The sequence below is a fragment of the Microdochium trichocladiopsis genome (assembly GCF_020744255.1).
Source record: "Microdochium trichocladiopsis strain MPI-CAGE-CH-0230 chromosome Unknown B0I36scaffold_8, whole genome shotgun sequence".
Classification (NCBI taxonomy): Eukaryota; Fungi; Ascomycota; class Sordariomycetes; order Xylariales; family Microdochiaceae; genus Microdochium; species Microdochium trichocladiopsis.
Window position 1 is genome coordinate 1,310,332 of NW_025763551.1, and position 17,705 is coordinate 1,328,036.

The following is a 17,705-nucleotide window of genomic DNA, read 5'->3' on the forward strand; positions in this document are numbered from 1 at the left end:
CTCCCTGCTACCTCACATCATAAGTTCTTATTGCACTAGAGCGCTCTACCTGAAACTGAGACTGCTTGCGTGAAGAGCGACCGCGGCATGACGGAACCACCACCCCCCCTCCCCTCCCGGTGTGATATTCACTTCTGGCATCTAGAGCACTTGAGATAATTGGAAGACCTCAGACAGGTACATCCCCAGGCGAGTGAGCGTCAGGGAGTAATAGCAGAAGTCGGCAAGCGACGTATCTCCGTCGTTTCCTTGATCACGCAAACACACACACACACACACAAGATTGCTAGTCTCAAGCATGCGAGCCTGACTGATACCTCAGCCTGCCCATTTACCGTCCAGGTCGTACAGCATACAGGCCCAATGGTGTGGTGGTCACACATCGCTTTGCATCGAGCACGCGCGGCCAAGAAAAAAAACCAAAAAACTACAATGACCTGGGCATCTGGCGCCTTCTGCAGCTTACCATCTAATAACCAGAGCTTTACTCTGCAGGCTGATGATCATCGCCCAAGTATTGTATCCTTTCGTTGTGTGTATGGGCTGTGGACAGATGTGGTGGTATTGTGGGGGGGGGGGTGATCAAAAGCGAGTTTGCTACTGCGGCACAGCGAGACAGGCACGTACGTGGCTTGAGGGTTCCACCGCTTCCAAGCACAGGGAGAGACCGTGCGTGTGTCCAGTATTCGCAGGCCTTTTGCGCAGATGACTGACTACCATAAGGTAACTGACTGGCTGGCTGGCTGGATGACGGACCACTGACCCCCAAAAAGCCCAACCCACCACCCACGCAAGGTTGCCCGTTGCATGGGGATTGAGTGCAGTCTGGGGGTCCGCCTGTAAGCAAAAGTGAGCAAGTGACCGATGCGCTGGCGGCTCTTCAGTGGCCTGCTGCTCCCACGCATGCCCCTGGGGTCAAGAGCGAATAACAAAAGCACACTCTCTCTGTGACGGCGCGTGGGATGGAGGCGAGGCATTCTCTTGCTCTTGCATCGCCTTGCTCACATGATCTGTTGCTTCGGTCCCGGGGGGGGGCCACATGTCAAGGATATTATTCTTTCTGTTGCTGATGCGTAGACTAAGAAGAATCGAGCCTGTGATGAAAGTACCAAGACTCAGCCTCGATGCCTCCTCCATCACTGAAGCTCTATTTTCTGCATCTCGTTCGCTCCAGTAATTCTTACCTGAGGCCTCGGGGGGGGGGATTACTAGCTGAGTACTTCCTTGCTAAGCCTGGTCTGACCAAATGGAAAGTTCCATGCACGTGGCCTGTTCTACCGAAGAGAATCTGACATCTGTGATAAGTACTACCCCCTTGAGAACGCCCTGGCAAAGATGTGTCTGTCAGTGTGTGTGTGTGTGTGTGTGTGCGCTTATTGAAAGAACGCCCTGCCGCAGCGCGCCCCACGCGGGCCGTCCCTCGTCCTGTCAGCCGCCGCCGTCAGAGTCGAGCGCAAGCAAGCAAGCGAGGGCATCGCAGCAGCTGACGTGCGTTGGCTGGGATTCCTAATCAGTGTACCCCCAACGTCGCATGGGCTAGTTATTATCATCTTCAAATTGTATGCTGCCTCGATGCGATGCATGTGTCAGACTGGTTCCTCGGAACGCCTTGTGCATTTTTTTTCTGTTTTCTTAGCGTAGCCAGGGCTCAGCCACCCCCAAAGCTGGTGGGCGGCTCAGAGAAGGCGACCACGCCCGTTGGTCGGAATCCTGTATTTTTGCGACCAATCAGAGACACCACGAGCCACAACGCAAAGCCTGTTTCGAAGGTTGCAAGTTGTGTTGGAACGCTTGGATGTGGTGGTGGCGGCGGCGGCATCGTTTGGTCGCTAGGCAGACGCGAGCGAGTAGCAACTGTATCCTCCCCCCATCCCAGTCGTCTCAGAGTCGCAAATCAAAGCAGAGTTTCATCGAGGAACGAGGGAGGCTCTACACCAAGACATGTGAGTTATTGCTGAAAGCATCAACGGCGCGTGACACGACCCCGAGGCCGAGGTAGGCAGACAAGCCACCTCGTTTCAGCGTCCATATTGGAGGTAGCATGAGAGCCTTGTTACACAGAACTCGTCGTCAGATGACAGACTACAAAAGTCAGAAGAAGAAGTGGGTGTTGCCAATGGAGCGCGTGCAAAAAAGGTCGAGGCACATCTCTCTATACGCATCTGTGTCCAGATGCTGTTCGCTGTCTGTGAAATTTTCCAAGGCAAAGCTGTTGCATGGCAACCCCTCAAGCGCATTCATTCACAACCTGCTCTCGTTGCGTGATTGCCATCTCGATCTCTCCGGCACTCGGCTGCTTCTATTCCCGTCCCTATGAACATGCGACGCGCCTGTTTGCAGAACCCTGCCAGCCGCTGTGAGCCCCCTTGCCCATCAGCGACGATCATGGTTGCCTGCCTTGGAGGTTCAAGAGCCTGAGCCTTCCAAATTAGGGAACACGGATTACTGCGACGCTCCCAAAGCGAATAGGGGCTAGCCAGGCAGCCTGATGTCAATGTCAAAAGAGGATTGTCAACAAGTATGCTATGCTCCATGGCCAGCTTGCGACCCATGAGGTAGCACGTGACGGCGCTGAAGAAGACCGTGCTCACGCATGTAATTTGCCTGGACTGCCACGTTGGGGGAAAAAAAGGCCCAGCAAAGTCGATCGACCGTTGGTAGGAAGCATGACGCTTTCTAGCGCCCTTCGTGGTATCCTGGGCGCCGGGCCCAAGGTTCCATTAGTCTCGTGCTAACTCGTGCCGGAATGCGTTCCGCGGGGGAGCGTAGCCACGTCGGGTCTAGTTTTGATTGCTGTCCGGCCTTGGAACCAGGAAATCCTGGTATCCTGTACGAAGGACTTCATAATTGCTCGGTGGTGAAGGAGCGCGCGACCCGAACCGGTTCGGCTTTGTGCTAGCAAACCCTGTGCAGCAGGCCCGAGTGCATTGCCGCCGCTTTCAGCCGTATTGTGTCTCCTTAGGCGACTGAGTGGCTCGGCCAGGCCAGGAGATCACTCAGGCCGCATGGGTCAGAAGAGAATAATTATCGTTAGACAGCGCCGCCACTGTCGGGACGTTGCAGCATCTAGATATGCCCAATTTGTGCAGTCGGCAGGACCATCCCTGGGCCATGAGGATGCACGTAATTTCGTTGCCCTGTGAAGGTCGTGGTGCGTCCATGAAGGGAGCAAATAGTCCGCTTCTGTGCCAGACTCTTAGCTAGTCGCCAAAATGCTTGCTAGAACCAGCCCGTCATGTTCTTGTCATCGGCGATGCCAACATCAAGGACGGCAGCCGTGGCTCCCCTTGTTGCTTGTCGACAGATGATCCCAGACAGACCAGTGCCCTGAGCGATTCGGGTGCTTCCCTCGGCACCTCCCACCACGAATGGCACTTTTGAGACTTCTCGATCCTGGTAAGCGGAGTAGACACGACTCAGCGGCATGAGGGCACTGGAACTTCCAAAAGGGCCCACGATGTGGATATCACAGTTTTGGTGCATGGGGTTCTGGAGCTTGTATCCAAGGGACGAGCCACCGAACCCTGCCAGTGGTTGGAGAGAATGCACGCCTCACCGCAATTCTAGAAACAATCCCGTGATTAATTACTGGCAAGAGCAAGAGCCGCACAAATCTGGCCCGGGGCCGTTTGCGTTGCACACAGTATCAGATAGACAAGACGGCTCGGCAGCCTGTCTGGATCCGTTGTTTGACTCTTGCTGTTTGTATCACCGAGCTGCCCGTGGGGAGCACAAAGGCTGGGTGAGTCACGAGCTGGACAGCATGATTCCGGTGGCGTGGCCCTGGGAAGTCAGGTTGTACATTTCATCGATCCAGGCAAGGGCCAGAATCTCCTCGCTGCTGCGGGGTGATGGAGCAAGCGAGCGAAGTGGGTGGACGCAGAAGTTCGCTCCTCAGGCCCGGCCTGTGGGAAGTTGGATTTGGAGGGTGCCAGAACAGTCGCTAATGTTGGCTGGGACTGTGGAAAGATCGATCACTGGCTGAAGGCATCGGAACCGGCGCGGAGTGAGAGTGGGCGAGCTGTGGCGGTGGTGGGAGCGAGAGCGCAGGCCGTTTGAGCCACACGTCATCCCTCAGTCGATCCTGTCCAGCTGACCCAGACCGGTCAGAGCAGAACTGCTGTCAGACCCCGACTGACAGGCAGGCACCATTCATTGCCCGTGCCGTAGAATGCCTGGAATAACAACGACAACCCCCTCCAAAGCTGTCATGCCCGATCCGATGCTGCTGTCGTGCAACGTCCCGCTGCCAGGAGCTGTCTCTGTCTTCCTGACCCCGTGTGTGCATTTAGGCGCACATGGGCCGCCCACTGACTGGTAGCCGAGGGAGAGACTGCGGTTCTGTCCTACTGGCTCACGGAAGACTCACAAGGCACTGGGACGAGCCAGAGGCGGACTGGGTGGGAGTGCCCTGTGTGGCTGAAAGACACCTGGGCCTCAAGGAAGGCGTACGCATGAACAACGGGCCCGGGCTGGAGCCTGCGGGCGCCGCCACAGCCCCCCTTCAGCGATGGAGCGCTCCAGGGCTGTGATGATGCCAACAAAGCATTCCAGGCCAGGCTACCAGCGCCGGCCGAGGTACCTACTTGGCGAGCATGCACAACGGCTTGACAGGCCCGGGCATGCCCTACACCAGTCTATTTTTCTCCTGGCGCCAGACGCCGCGTCGGGCCATGCAGGCTTCCCCCGAGGGCCACGATGCCACGCCGCGCGCGCCGCTGCAGGCAGGGGTATCCTGGCCATGGGTCCTCTTGTCAAGGACATGTCAGCAGTACTGTCATCAGGCCGCGTCCACCGGCAAGACGCTGAGTATCCGGTACGGGGCTTCTGGCACAATGCCCTGACGCGGGTGGCCCGCACCCCCATGCAAGCCCACCTCCGCCCTTGAAGAGGTTTTCCAGCATCGTGGTACGGATACTCTGGGACACCCCAGCCTGCGGTGCCTGAGTTGAGGCCCGGCACACACGGATCCCTCAGTCTGAGGCGGCCAGCAGAGCGAGTCCTCCCAAGGCTCTTTCGATCGCCATCAGCATGTGACTTTGTTGCCGAGTGTGCTTGCTGGTTTCAGGCGGTGCAGTCCCGACGACTTGTGTGTACAATTCGAGAGAAACCACGGCGTTGGCTGCTGCGCAGCTCGTCGTGACTGTACCTGAATGACCAGAGGTGGCCCATGTTTTTTTTGTCATGGTGCATGAGCGGCGGAATCCCACCAACGGATGCCTCAGAACACAAACCAGCCGTCCCGCCTGGCAGCCTCCCCTCGAAACTGGCCTGTTGACGTGCTGAGGCCATGGTTAACACCACAAGGTAGAGCTACTTGGTGTATCTAGAGTTTTACTTTGTCAGCACCCAAAGAGGATTGAGGGCAGGAAGGAGCCAGAGCCAAAAAGCAAGCCGGCACACAGAGAGCTGTGCTGCCGCTCGCACCCCGGCCGTACGCCATTGTGTCATCACCCAATGCAAACTGGCGCGTGTCTCCGGCTGGCCAAACCACCCACCACTTGACTTGCACCCTGCCCGACAGGGCCTGCGCCAGCCCGGACCAGACCCAACTCAGTCCTGGTCGCCATCTTCCACCTGCTCGCAGCCATACATCCTCCCCAGTCCCGTTCCCTCCCACAACCACAAACCCAAACACAACACTCTCCCGCTCACGCGCACACGCACACGCACCCGACGATTCCTCCCAATCTCTCCATATCCTCCTGCTCTCCTCAGCATTGCGCGTACGCCGCCGCCGCCGCACCCACTGCCGATCTGCTCCATATTCGACCACGTCAACAGCAAACGAGGCGAACCTGACGCTAGCGGCCGTTTCGACAGGGCCTCGGACGATTTCTTCTCAGCCAGCATCGTAGTATTCCACAGCCCGTAAACACGTCAAGGCTTGCACAACCCGGTCATCATCGCATCACGGGCGTGACGCACTGCCAATCCATTGGATTCAACCCTAGCCCACCTCCGTCTAACTCAACTCTTGAACCGAGGGCACCTTTTCCAACACACGGTCTCAAGCACACGACACGCCTTCAGGGCATGCAGTAACGCGCAGAGTGCCGTAGCCCAGCGCTCCTCTCGGATAACCTGCTTGCTGCAACGTAACGTGGACGCTCGCCTCGACTTCACATGGTCAAGACTGCGTCCACGGCAATATGGCGGCAAGCGCCACGGCTCCGGGCTTAGACGCCAGCATCTCCAGCCTGAACTCTGCAGACAACGACAACTCTGCGACATCAAGCGCCAATATCGACACTCAGCAGTCCAAATGGACCTCTGCCAACACCTCGGTGACCGCCTCCCCTCACGCCTCACGAGAGGCGTCTCCCACGAGACCAGCACCCAAGACGACCAGGCATAATCGCACCGCAACTGGGGGCGCCTCGAGATCGCGGCAGAACAGCTTGCAAGAACCTAGCCCGTCAAGAGCGCGGTCTGCCGTACCCCCTGCTCCGATGCGATCGTCGATATCTGCCTCTAGCACACCAGCCCTCCCTCCTCCGTCAACTACGGGCCCAATTATTCGCGCGCCAATCCCACAGAAGCCCTCGCTCGTCACCGAGACATCTAGGGATTCCCCCCGATGGCCAGTCTCTCCACGGCTCAAGTCGCCGCCACCAGCGCTTAACCGTCCTCCGCCAAATCTGCCTGCGTCAAGGAAGAATGAAGTCGAGCCACCGGCAGCCGCGTTAGCTGTTCGACGGGCTTCCCCAACCCCTCAGCTGGATCCGGCTCCGTCCGACACCGAGTCTGAGGATACTCTTGGCCCCCCAGGCGTGCGAACCCCATCACGAGGACCTAGTAATGGATCGTCTACGCTGGAGACTGTCCAGGAGGTCAGCCAGCCAAACACGCCAGGGCCCGGGACGAGTCTCAATTCCGCACTGGAGGTCTTAGCAAGGTCCGCAGAGGTCCTCGAGGCGTCGTCATCACAGCAGTCAACCCAGAACGCGGAAAGCGGAAGTGACAGCGGAGATCAACGGGCCGCAAAGAGACGGTCCGTATCGGCTGCGCCTCCGCTGCTTCACAGCAGGCAATCTAGCACGGCGCTTAAAGTTGGAGCCAAAGGTCAGGCTGGGGAAGGCTCTGGGCATATGACAGTGGAGGAGGAGAAAGTCACGGGGCTGCCACAGATGTCTCTGAAGCCGAGTGAACGCGCCCAAGGAAGTAATGGAAGTCTTCGAGCAAAACCCAGCACCGAAACTATCAGGCCAAGAAAGGAGAAGAAGAAGAACCTGCGCAAACCAGCGCCCGTCGTCGCTGGCACAGTTTCTTCAAAGGCCGATATTTTCGAGGCAAAGGTCGCCAGCGCGGTCGAGGAAAACGACTCTTCGGATTCAGATGAGACTTTTGTCTACGACTCGAACCCGCCTGACGTGACCGACAGGCCCCGCCGCTACCATCACTCTCGCACACCGAGCGCGACATCTATGGCTAGTCAAGCCGACCGCAACGGCCTCAGATCACTGCACAGTATGATGGACAGCAACTCCACAAATATCGCGCCCAAGAAGAACATGAAGTTTGTCAACACGTTCACTGGTAGCGGCACCGATAGCCCTCTGCTACTCGATGATGACGGCAGAGGTACGCGAAGTAGCAATGCCGGATCAGCCCGAGGGACATCGCGTCATCACCACCACGTTGGGCGCTGGCTAAGAAATAGCGGAAACCATACCTCGCTATTTGACAATGAGTCACCGTTCCCCGCGACGTCAAGAACCAAATTCTCGACTAGCGTGCCCAGGCAATCGTCGAATCCACCGAGCCCACGTTTCCCCAACAACAGCAGCGCAAACAATAACGGGAACAGTGTAATTAATAGCAACAATGGCACTGCGAACTCCAACAGCACCCTGACTGCCAACAGCAACGGAAACACGGCCAGCACCAGCAGTACCGCTGCTCGTGGATGGGCCGCTCAGTCTAAACGCCTTCCACGTGTTGGGAGCATCTACAACATGGACGACACTCCAGGCGCAGATGATGAGCACACCCCTTTGCTCCTTTCCGGAACTGTGCGCTCCGCCCGGTCACGGGGAAACAGGCGCAATCATGGTGCTGGAAGGAACATTGAATCCCAGACCTATCGCCAACGACCAAGCTTCCTCAACAGATTTGCAAGCTGTCTTGTGCTGACAATCATGCTACTTCTTGTCATTACGGGCGCTATTGGCTTCATGTTTGCGACTTCTCAGCCCTTGATGGACCTCGAGATCATCAAGATCGAGAATGTCCTGGCCAGCGAGCAGGAGCTCATGATGGATATTCAAGTGCGGGCCCACAATCCAAATGTAGTGGTTGTCATGGTCGACTCGGCCAATCTCGAGGTTTTTGCAAAGTCGCCACACGCCGGAAAGGACTCTGAGTGGTGGCGTGATCCCCATGATACACTCGGTGCAGACGATATGAAGAGCACTGGCGGCAAGGTCAAGCCTCCCGCGCAACCTCCATCGGACGAGACGGATCCCAACATGCGCCTTGGAAATATCCACCGTTTCGACAGTCCTTTGACGTTTGAAGGGTCGTTCTTCCGCTCTGGCATCTCTACGTCTTCTGGAGAGCTTCGCCTCGCTCGCCCTGGCAACACAACCGAACGTGGTTCGGAACGGTGGGAGCGTATTCTGGAGCACAACTTCACGCTGATTATTCAAGGGACGCTCAACTATCAGCTGCCGCTGAGTTCCAAGCAACGGAGCGTCATCGTCTCTGGCTCCGCTCGAGTTCTGCCAAACTCGGCAGACCAGCCAGCTCCCACACCGAATGGCACCGATATCGGTTTATACCGATAGAGCCCGGGACAGGCCAAGTCCCATATCTTCTCTTTTGTTGTAATGTCCATCCCGCGTGGTTTTTTTTTTCATGACCAGCCCGCGGGATTTACGACGAGCATTCCACTTCGGCTATGGGACATTCCAACCACCTTCAACGAATTGCTTTTAGCCTGCTTTCTCTTACTCTGCATCGTCGCGCGCCCTGGTCGTTGCCTGTGAAGTCGGCTGGTCTCGATGCCGTTTTATCACAGCGAGATGGAGCCACCGCCGATCACGGCACACCAGGCATGTTTGTTTATTTCGCGTACAGCAAGCATGGACGGAACCGAAAAAATTGCATAGGATTGCATTTGCAAACCCTCTCACAGCAATGCTGAATCTCCAGATGGCATCAGCATACATGCCGTGTGGAAAACTACAGCCAAGAGCAAGGGCACATGTCAAGCGAGCCACTTGGGTTTCTGATTGATTTTTCCACCTTATTAACGACAACATGACGACCCTTAACAACAACAGTTTTAGATCAAGCACAACGGGCGACTATATTATTGTACACTTTTCGTAAGAGCTCGGCTATGAGCTTGCAGTTGTACTGAAATGCCAATCAGATGGGCACCTAGCCCTGTATATATACACTCTCTTCTGTCTCTAGTATATCTTGTACATAACCGGGGCAAAGAGCTGTTCAAGGATGGTGCAACTTTTACATACTGGAAAGAGAGTAGATATCGTGTGCTGCAAGAAAAAATCGGCGAGAGCATAGCTTTTCAATGCCATTTAGGTTTATGAAGTATGCTACGCTTGGGTAGCAACTCGCTGCTACCCTGCTTCGGCTTTAGGAGGAGTGCTTCTCAATATCAGGGACATTGATGCAATGCGAGCCCTCCCCACATAGTGATGTTGTTTGGTCAGCAATGTCTCCTTTGATGTGGAGACCACGCGCAGGTGCGTGAGCGCAATTGGACGATGATGTCAGGACCTTTCTCGTCGCGCCATAGCGCCGTTTCTGTCTCGATGGAAAGCATACCTGTCTGACCACTCACATGCGTCGGATTACAGCATTTTCCGATGGCGGACCCTTGCTCGAGCTTGAGGGGCCGGCGGGTTGAAGTTAGCGCAGCTGAAGCTCCCAGTCGTGATTACTGTAGCACCCTGAGAGCTCTGCTTTGCCAGATAACCATCTACACCCTCGTCATACGATTGTACGGACGGGCTGGTCATGGTTGGTCGCGAGGATGGACAGCTTTGAGGTCAACCACAGCGATACGATAGCATATCTTTTCATGGTGTTTTATGGCTACGCGTACCTTAGCTAGAGCGCGCGGCGGAGCCAACACTGATTTACTGTCCAACCTCAACCATGGACATCGTCGCCTCTGCGGCTCGTCGAGGCGGCCCGCACTCCGCCTTCAACTACTCATCATCGGTGTCGTGCTCGATCTCGTGCGTATGTAGCTCGCAGGCAGGGCCCCCGCTGGTGCTTCACCTATTAGACTGCTGTGATTCACCACCTGCAAGCTCAGTGCGCCTCCCTCCTCATCTGTGTGTGCCTCGTCCCCTGCTCTATCTGTGACCGCAAGTGTTGATACCTTTTTACCTTTTTATCCCCGGACCGACCCCAGACCCCCGCCAGTTCTCCTCTCGAGCTGCCTCCCCCTCGTTCCTACATCTTCGTTCTATGAATTTCAACGCAGTGGCAAGAGCTTCTTCACTGCAGTCTTGGGCTCGTTGCATCACCGCCTCGGCAAAGGGCAGCAGAAGCAGTGGCAGCAGCATCCGGTCTTGCAGGACACCACTCCTCAGCACAGCGAAGCTCCTCTACCCCACAGCTCCCGCTTCTCCGCACCCTCAGTGTCGTCATCATCATCACACAGCCTCGCTATACCCAGGGACCAGCCCAACTGCCGGCCACACCACCACCACCACCACCACCACGACAACACAGCGCGGCTTCAGCACTTCCACACAGAAAGCCATGGCCAGCGAATACAAGCTCAAGGGCATCTCGTCCCTGTCTGGCTTCGGCCCGGGCGAGAAGCGCGAGGTCGAGGTCGAGGGCATCGAGGACGCCAAGGTCCTCCTTGCCAACACTGGCGGCAAGGTCACCGCCCTCGGGCCCAAGTGCACGCACTACGGTGCCCCCTTGGTCAATGGTGTGCTCACAAAGTCGGGACGCCTGACGTGCCCGTGGCATGGAGGTTAGTTGCCTTTTCCCCACTATCAGTGGTAGTATCTATACAAGTGCAGTGTAGCATCCTTTTGAGGAGTCTAGTAGCGGCTAACTGGTGGGCTGATTCGTAGCATGCTTCAACGGCAAGACGGGCGACATTGAGAACGCCCCAGGTCTCGACTCCCTCGCCACTTTCAAGCTGGTCGAGAAAGACGGCGGCGTCTACGTCGAGGGCGAGGAGGCGACCATCAAGGCCGGCAGGCGCAAGCCCAAGTTCAAGTGCGCCGCCAGCACGACTGCCAGCTCGGACAAGATCATCATTGTGGGCGGCGGCAGCGGCGCCATTGGCACCGTCGAGGCCCTCCGCGAGCAGGGCTTCACGGGGCCCATCACCGTCATCACCAACGAGGGATACCTGCCCATCGACAGGACCAAACTCTCCAAGGCGCTGGTGGACGATGCGTCCAAGGTGCAGCTCCGTGACGACGACTGGTTCAAGCTCGGCTCCGTCTCGATTGTGCAGGACGAGGTGACTGACGTCGACCTCAACGCCAAGACGGTCACGACCAAGTCGCACAACGGCAAGTACGAGTACTCCAAGCTCGTCCTGGCTACTGGTGGGACACCTCGCAACCTGCCCGTCCAGGGCTTCAAAGTCCTCGACAACATCTTCCTCCTGCGCAACATTCACCACGTCAAGAAGATCACCAGCGCCATCGGCGAGAAGGGCAAGAAGATTGTCATTGTCGGCAGCAGCTTCATCGGCATGGAGGTTGCCGGTGCCACGGCCGCCGACAACGATGTCCACATCATCGGCATGGAGAAGGTGCCTCTCGAGAGAGTGCTCGGCGAGCAGGTCGGCGCCGGGGTGCAGAAGCTGTTCGAGGCCAAGGGCGTCAAGTTCCACATGTCCGCCGGCGTCGAGAAGGCGGAGCCGTCAGGATCCGACCCGTCCAAGGTTGGCGTGATTGTGCTCAAGGACGGCACCAAGCTCGAGGCCGACCTGGTCATCCTCGGCGTCGGCGTGTCCCCGGCCACCGAGTACCTCCAGAACAACAAGGTGATCCGGCTCGAGCAGGACGGCTCGCTCAAGGTGGACGACACTTTCCTCGTGCACGGCGTCAAGGACGTCTACGCCATCGGAGACATTGCCAGCTTCCCCTACCACGGCCCCGGTGGTAACGGCAACTACACGCGGATCGAGCACTGGAACGTGGCGCAGAACCAGGGCCGGATCGTGGCGCGGCACATTGTGAACCCGTCGCTCAAGCCGACCTTCTTCACGCCCATCTTCTGGTCCGCGCTGACGGCGCAGCTGCGGTACTGCGGCAACACGGTCAACGGCTGGGACGACCTCGTGCTCCAGGGCAACCCGGAGGAGGGCAAGTTTGTGGCGTACTACTGCAAGGGCGACACGGTCGTGGCCATGGCCAGCATGGGCAAGGACCCGGCCATGGTCAAGTCGGCCGAGCTCATGGCCGAGGGCAACATGCCGTCCAAGAAGGAGCTCCAGGGCGGGCTCGACATCCTGGACGTCCCGATTGCCGAGTGACTACCTCGGGAGGAAACATTGGCTACCACACGTAAGACAGGCGTTAGATTGTAGCAGTGTCTGCGGAATGCGACTCGCAACAATGTTTGTGTGTCTGAATCAAGTGAACCTCGTCAGGAACGTGAAAAAGGTGAAATGCATAGCGCCTGGAGCTTCTGCCGCAGTGTTCTTGGCAGGCTATCAAAACAACCAGCATCTCAAGTCTCGGCCCAAAGAGCCACAGCACAGCACACACCGCCTATGAGCTACCCAGCTCTAGACAGAGAGCCGACGTGGTCCCAGCTACTACACGCGGGAACTAATGCGGGTGGTTGGAACCAGCGCCCAGCACGCAGCCAATACCGTACCCAGGCAGTTGCAGCACTGGAGAACTGCCAGAGACGTGTAGTAGCTTGGTTTGCGGGCGCCAGCAGGAACCATGCTGCGCCCATGACGCATGTGTGCCCAAGACCCTGGCTGGCCACATTTGCTTTCGAGCCCGCCCCCGCCCACCCCTTTGATAGAGAGTGTGTGCTGTGCTGTGCTGTGATGGCAATGGCTCGCGCTGTACAGGCTGCTGGCGCCGTTCGCCAGCTTGCTTGCTTGGGCAGCTGTGGACCTTGCGAAAGTGCAATGCGGGTTCGTTATCTGCTGCCGCAGGCGCTGGAAGCGATGTTCGTGTCGAGTGATGTATTTAACTTGGGCATTCCCTTTAGCAGCTGTGCTCTACGTCCCTTTAAGGTTGTTGAGAAAACCACAGACGACACCGACTCGAAGGATAAACTTCGCCAACGAAAACAAGCACCGTCCCCCCACCCACCGTTGCGCGTGAGCGAGTTCACGCCGGCCGCCATGGACGGGAGACCAGCGACCTGCCTCTGTGCCTGCGCAACCCTTGGAGCGTAGAGGTGGCCGTGAGCTGGGTCGGCACCACCTTATCAGCTTGGCTTGTCGATTGATTGGCAGACAGGTCACGAGACGCAGCAGCACACACGGCAGCCCCCCCAGCCTCCAGCATTTCCCCTGTGTGTTTGTGTGTGTGTCGTCATAGGGGAAATAAACTTACACACTGGCCAGCCAGCTGTGCATGAGTAGAGACGCGTGTCTGCCGACACTTGCACACAGACACGACTTGGACTCTGGCTGCCAGCTAGTGCTGAAAAGGAAGATCAAAGAGTGCTGGACGGACATTGCCGCATAAAGCACTGGGAGATGCGCCAATCTTGCCCAGCGGGCCGGCACCCCCACCACCTCCCTCCACCTGACAGAGGACGAGCGCCCACCTAACAACCTTGGAAGGTGCCCACCAAGAAACTCCACCCTGCTAGGCTGCTTGACAGGCGGCGGGTGCGGGAAAGTGGGCAAGCACGACGCAGGAACCAGAACACGAACAACCCACACCACTCACCACCGGCGGTCGACGCGCTCTGGGCTTCTGGGCGGTACTCACGCATCATTCCTCGGCACGAAAGGAAAACCTCCCAGTATACACCTTTTTTACAGCATATCGCAGCGACACGACCACCGGAGCCTTGGGCACGCGACAGCAGGCTTCACAGTAGAGTCAAGTCGATTCATCGAAAACAGGAGCCGGCGCCTGCCCCCCCATCACATTCCTAGCAACACCACCAGGGAAGACAGGACGGCACAGAGATTGCAGCCACCTCCATACACGACGCAAAACCACGATCGATCAACCCCGGCGATGACCAGAGACATTTCGCCCACGCCTAGCCCTCTATAGCAATCCTTATAGTATCCGCAACTACAGCACTTCAGTTTAAACACAACCAACGACACAGAAACGACGACGAGAAGCGGGGGAGTGAGGTTCACAATAGGGAGAACGGCAACGGCCGCCGGGCTCGCGCGCGCGAAAAGCCACCATGATGGCCGGCGGCGGCAGCGACCACCGCGACCACGAACGGTCAGCGACACCGGCACCAGGCGACATGGCGGCTGGGGATGCGTTGCGCGCCATCGAGGCCAGCGCCAACGGCAATGCGACGAGCCCCATGAAGTGCTGCTGCGGGCTGGAGGAGTGCGTGTTCCTCAAGCACAACTACTCGGTGCTCGACAGTGTCGAGAGGGACGTCCACACGGCGGCGCGGATGGGTCAGGTATGTCTTTTTCGATTTTCCATGATAACGGCAGTCCATTGTGTTCGTGGTTGTATAGAGAATCACGCGAGGCGGCGTGCGGCCATCTCGATTTGCATCCCTTGTTTCTTTGCTTTTCCTTGGGGCACACTTGCTGGACGAGCATGCTCGGCACGGCAGACCGCCCTATTTCACATTCCTCAGATTGAAGAACTTCCCCCGCCCAGCACCATGCTACGTGCTGCGCTGTCAAATACAAGGGCGAAGACCTAAGACTTTCACGGAAATGTCCGAGCCAGTGTCACTGACGTTTTCTCTCCAGGCCCTCCTTGCACGTCATGAAGCATACATGGCCGATGCAGAGCGCGACCGCAACGAGCTCACCGCGCGGATCGGCCAGCTGGAGATGGACAACAAGGAGCTGCAGGAACGCAACGCCCGCACTGTAGAGGAGAACCGCAGCCTGCTCGACCAGCTCGAGGCGCTCAACACTAGCGTGAACGATTCCGAGAGCCGCATCAAGTCCCTCGAGGCTGGACTGCTCTCATCGCAACAGATGATCCGCCGGCTGGAGCGGGAGACGGAGCGTGCTATGCTTCTTGAGAGGCAAATCTCGTTCCTCGAGCAGGAGCAGGAAGACCTGCAGAGCAGCCTATCGCTCTCCCGTGAGGAGGCCCGGTCGGCTGTGTCGAGATGGAAGAAAGCCGAGCGCGGAATCGTGGACCTGCAGGAACAGCTGGAGCGGATGGAGCGTGAGATGCGCGAGGAGAGAGAGCACCACGAACAGATGATGGGTCGAATCGAAAAGCAGCGTGATATGGAGAAGGAACTTAACGCGGCGGCCGGGCGTCTCAAGGGCGCCGCTGCTCTCAAGTCGCTCAACCAGACAGGCAGCGGTAGCGCAGTCGTGTCCCATTTCGTGCGCGACCTGCTGCAGGACAATGCCAACCTACAGCACGGTATGGCACAGCTGCGCGAGATGCTCATCAACTCAAACGACGAGATACAAGCCTTGCGGGACCAGCTCATGTTCCACCAACCCGTCGAAAGCCAGGACGGCACCACGACACCAACCTTGCGGGCGGAGCTCGGAGGCAGCGAGCTGTCACCAACAAAGGAAAACCCGCCAAGGCTATCACAGGAGCTGCACATACACCACCACTACCATGTGACGCCAAAGCAGGAGAACAAGAAAGCGAGGAAGAAGCGGCCAGGCTTGACCGGTGGAGTGTTCATACCACCTGCCTTGCATCACTCTGGCACACCGCCAATGCTGCACGGCAGGAGCAGTTCTGGTGATCGAAGTGTTGAAGGCCATAGACTCCCTCGCTGGTCGATGCTGTCTGAGCAGTCGTCAGACTTTGCACTGTCATCTGGGCTAAGCTCTCCAACTTCGGTGGACAATCGAAACTCTGTTTTCGACCCCAGGCTGGACTCGTTCCCAGGCTCACCAACGACCAGTGTCGATCCAATGTCGCCCTCATGGCGCGCAAGCCATCGAAAGCAGCCATCGAATATGTCTGCCAGAAGTTTTCAACTCTCAGCACCATTCTCGCCAGCACAGCCGATGCCGATGTCGACACACACGATTGTGGAGGAGTGCGATGACGGCGATGTGCCACCCGAGCTGTTGAACCATACCGACGAGTCCGCCGCAGATGATGAGACGTCGTCGAGAGACCATGACGGGACAAATGAGGACATCTCGGTTGTCTTGGAGGATATGGATGACGATTATACTTCTCAACGACGACTCCGCAGGGTCTTGTCCCATGAGTCAATCATCTCGTTGTCTGGTGGCCTCGATATTCATACGCTCAAGGCTCGGCCCAGCCAGCTGACGCTGCGGCATCTTGGCAGCTCGGCCGCGTCTGTTACGACAAGTAGCACAGTGACTGCCCGACCTATTTTGTCCCGTGACTCAGCCAAGCGGAGCAGCACGATGCTGCGCGACCACTACGGACTGACTCCGGTCGGCAGTCTCCGATCTGTGTCGAGCGGCTCCACGCAGAACGGGCACTCAAAACTGGGAGCCTGGACTGGCTGGCGGCCGTGGGGTGGTTCTTCGACAACGACGAATTCATCGACAACCACCACTACGGTTTCCACCACAACGACGACAACGTCATTGCCTACATCGATCACGTCGGCGACAGTAGCTACCGCGGCCTTTCCTGTTGACGTTGCAGGTTTTACGACTCCCAACCCAAGCACTCCTGCGCCAAAGAAGACGCATTCGGAGAAGAGCAGTGCAGCTGCCTCGATGAAATACTTCGGTCGATCACCGGGCATCAACCAACCTGGAGCTATTCCAGGGTTTCACGAGTTCCTTGCTGCCGCGCAAAAGCGGGTGCCACCCAGCAGAGTGCAGCCAGTGAGCGTCGACCATACTGCTCTACGGGAGGTGCTCGAGGAGGCGTGATGAGCATCATATACACGCCCATCAACACGGTCTCACGCTGCCATGCACACCTTTGGCATATTATCAATGCCACCAACTCGACCATTTTTTCACATTTACCACGCACCAGCTAATCACGACTGATGCTGCACATATAAAGAACTTGTAATCACCTTTCAAAGACAGCATCAGCTCTTCGCTCACTTGCTACACCGGACACGACCAGCTTGTCGTCCTCACCAAAACTGTTTCCTTGTTATCATATTCGTTGCACATTAGCGTTGTCGTTTTTTTTTGTCAATACTCTGACATATCATGGGATCGGCGTCCTCCGGGTGTTTTTGGGCGCGCGTTGCCAATCAGATGCGCACACACATGGCTTTATTGGACAGACAACTCCTAGGCCTTTGATTCCTCAAGGATCTGAGAAGCATTTCGTTTTCTTGTTAAAGTACATAGTACGAGAGGGGAAGGAAAGAAAAGAAAGGGGGTTCGTGGACTCGCGAGTCGACCAGTGAGATGATACCCATACATACATACAGTCTTACACAGACACAGATATTCCACATATCAATATTTGAATCATATCCTTGAGTACTTACATACATCCCCGCTGCGTCGCGTTGAGACTTTGCAAAACTTGTGCTTGTGCCTAGCTGCCATGTAACGACCTCTCAAAATCAATACCGGCTGTCCTGTAGCCAGCTTCCAGGAGCAGCAATTCACGACGCTG

The 17,705-nt window shown here is 57.1% G+C and overlaps 4 protein-coding genes across 4 annotated transcripts; 3 read left to right on the forward strand and 1 right to left on the reverse strand.

Moving 5' to 3' along the window:
* Positions 1-1,293: 1,293 nt before the first annotated feature.
* Positions 1,294-1,588, reverse strand: B0I36DRAFT_329845 (uncharacterized protein). Its single transcript, XM_046154763.1, has one exon. The coding sequence runs from the start codon at positions 1,581-1,583 to the stop codon at positions 1,374-1,376; it is 210 nt and encodes a 69-aa protein (XP_046009301.1). The 5' UTR covers positions 1,584-1,588; the 3' UTR covers positions 1,294-1,373.
* Positions 1,589-6,152: 4,564 nt separating this feature from the next.
* Positions 6,153-8,789, forward strand: B0I36DRAFT_375973 (vacuolar segregation subunit 7-domain-containing protein; the record flags this gene model as incomplete). The annotated part of the gene is made up of 2 exons (XM_046160414.1): positions 6,153-7,750; positions 7,850-8,789. 2 exons carry the CDS (start codon positions 6,153-6,155, stop codon positions 8,787-8,789), a joined length of 2,538 nt encoding a protein of 845 aa, XP_046009302.1.
* A 1,957-nt stretch (positions 8,790-10,746) lies between these two features.
* Positions 10,747-12,493, forward strand: B0I36DRAFT_351999 (monodehydroascorbate reductase; the record flags this gene model as incomplete). The annotated part of the gene is made up of 2 exons (XM_046157066.1): positions 10,747-10,969; positions 11,073-12,493. The coding sequence occupies 2 exons, from the start codon at positions 10,747-10,749 to the stop codon at positions 12,491-12,493; spliced, it is 1,644 nt and encodes a 547-aa protein (XP_046009303.1).
* Positions 12,494-14,225: 1,732 nt separating this feature from the next.
* B0I36DRAFT_153664 (uncharacterized protein) lies at positions 14,226-17,274 on the forward strand. The gene is made up of 2 exons (XM_046148562.1): positions 14,226-14,592; positions 14,894-17,274. Exons 1-2 carry the CDS (start codon positions 14,359-14,361, stop codon positions 16,991-16,993), a joined length of 2,334 nt encoding a protein of 777 aa, XP_046009304.1. The 5' UTR covers positions 14,226-14,358; the 3' UTR covers positions 16,994-17,274.
* Positions 17,275-17,705: the final 431 nt, after the last annotated feature.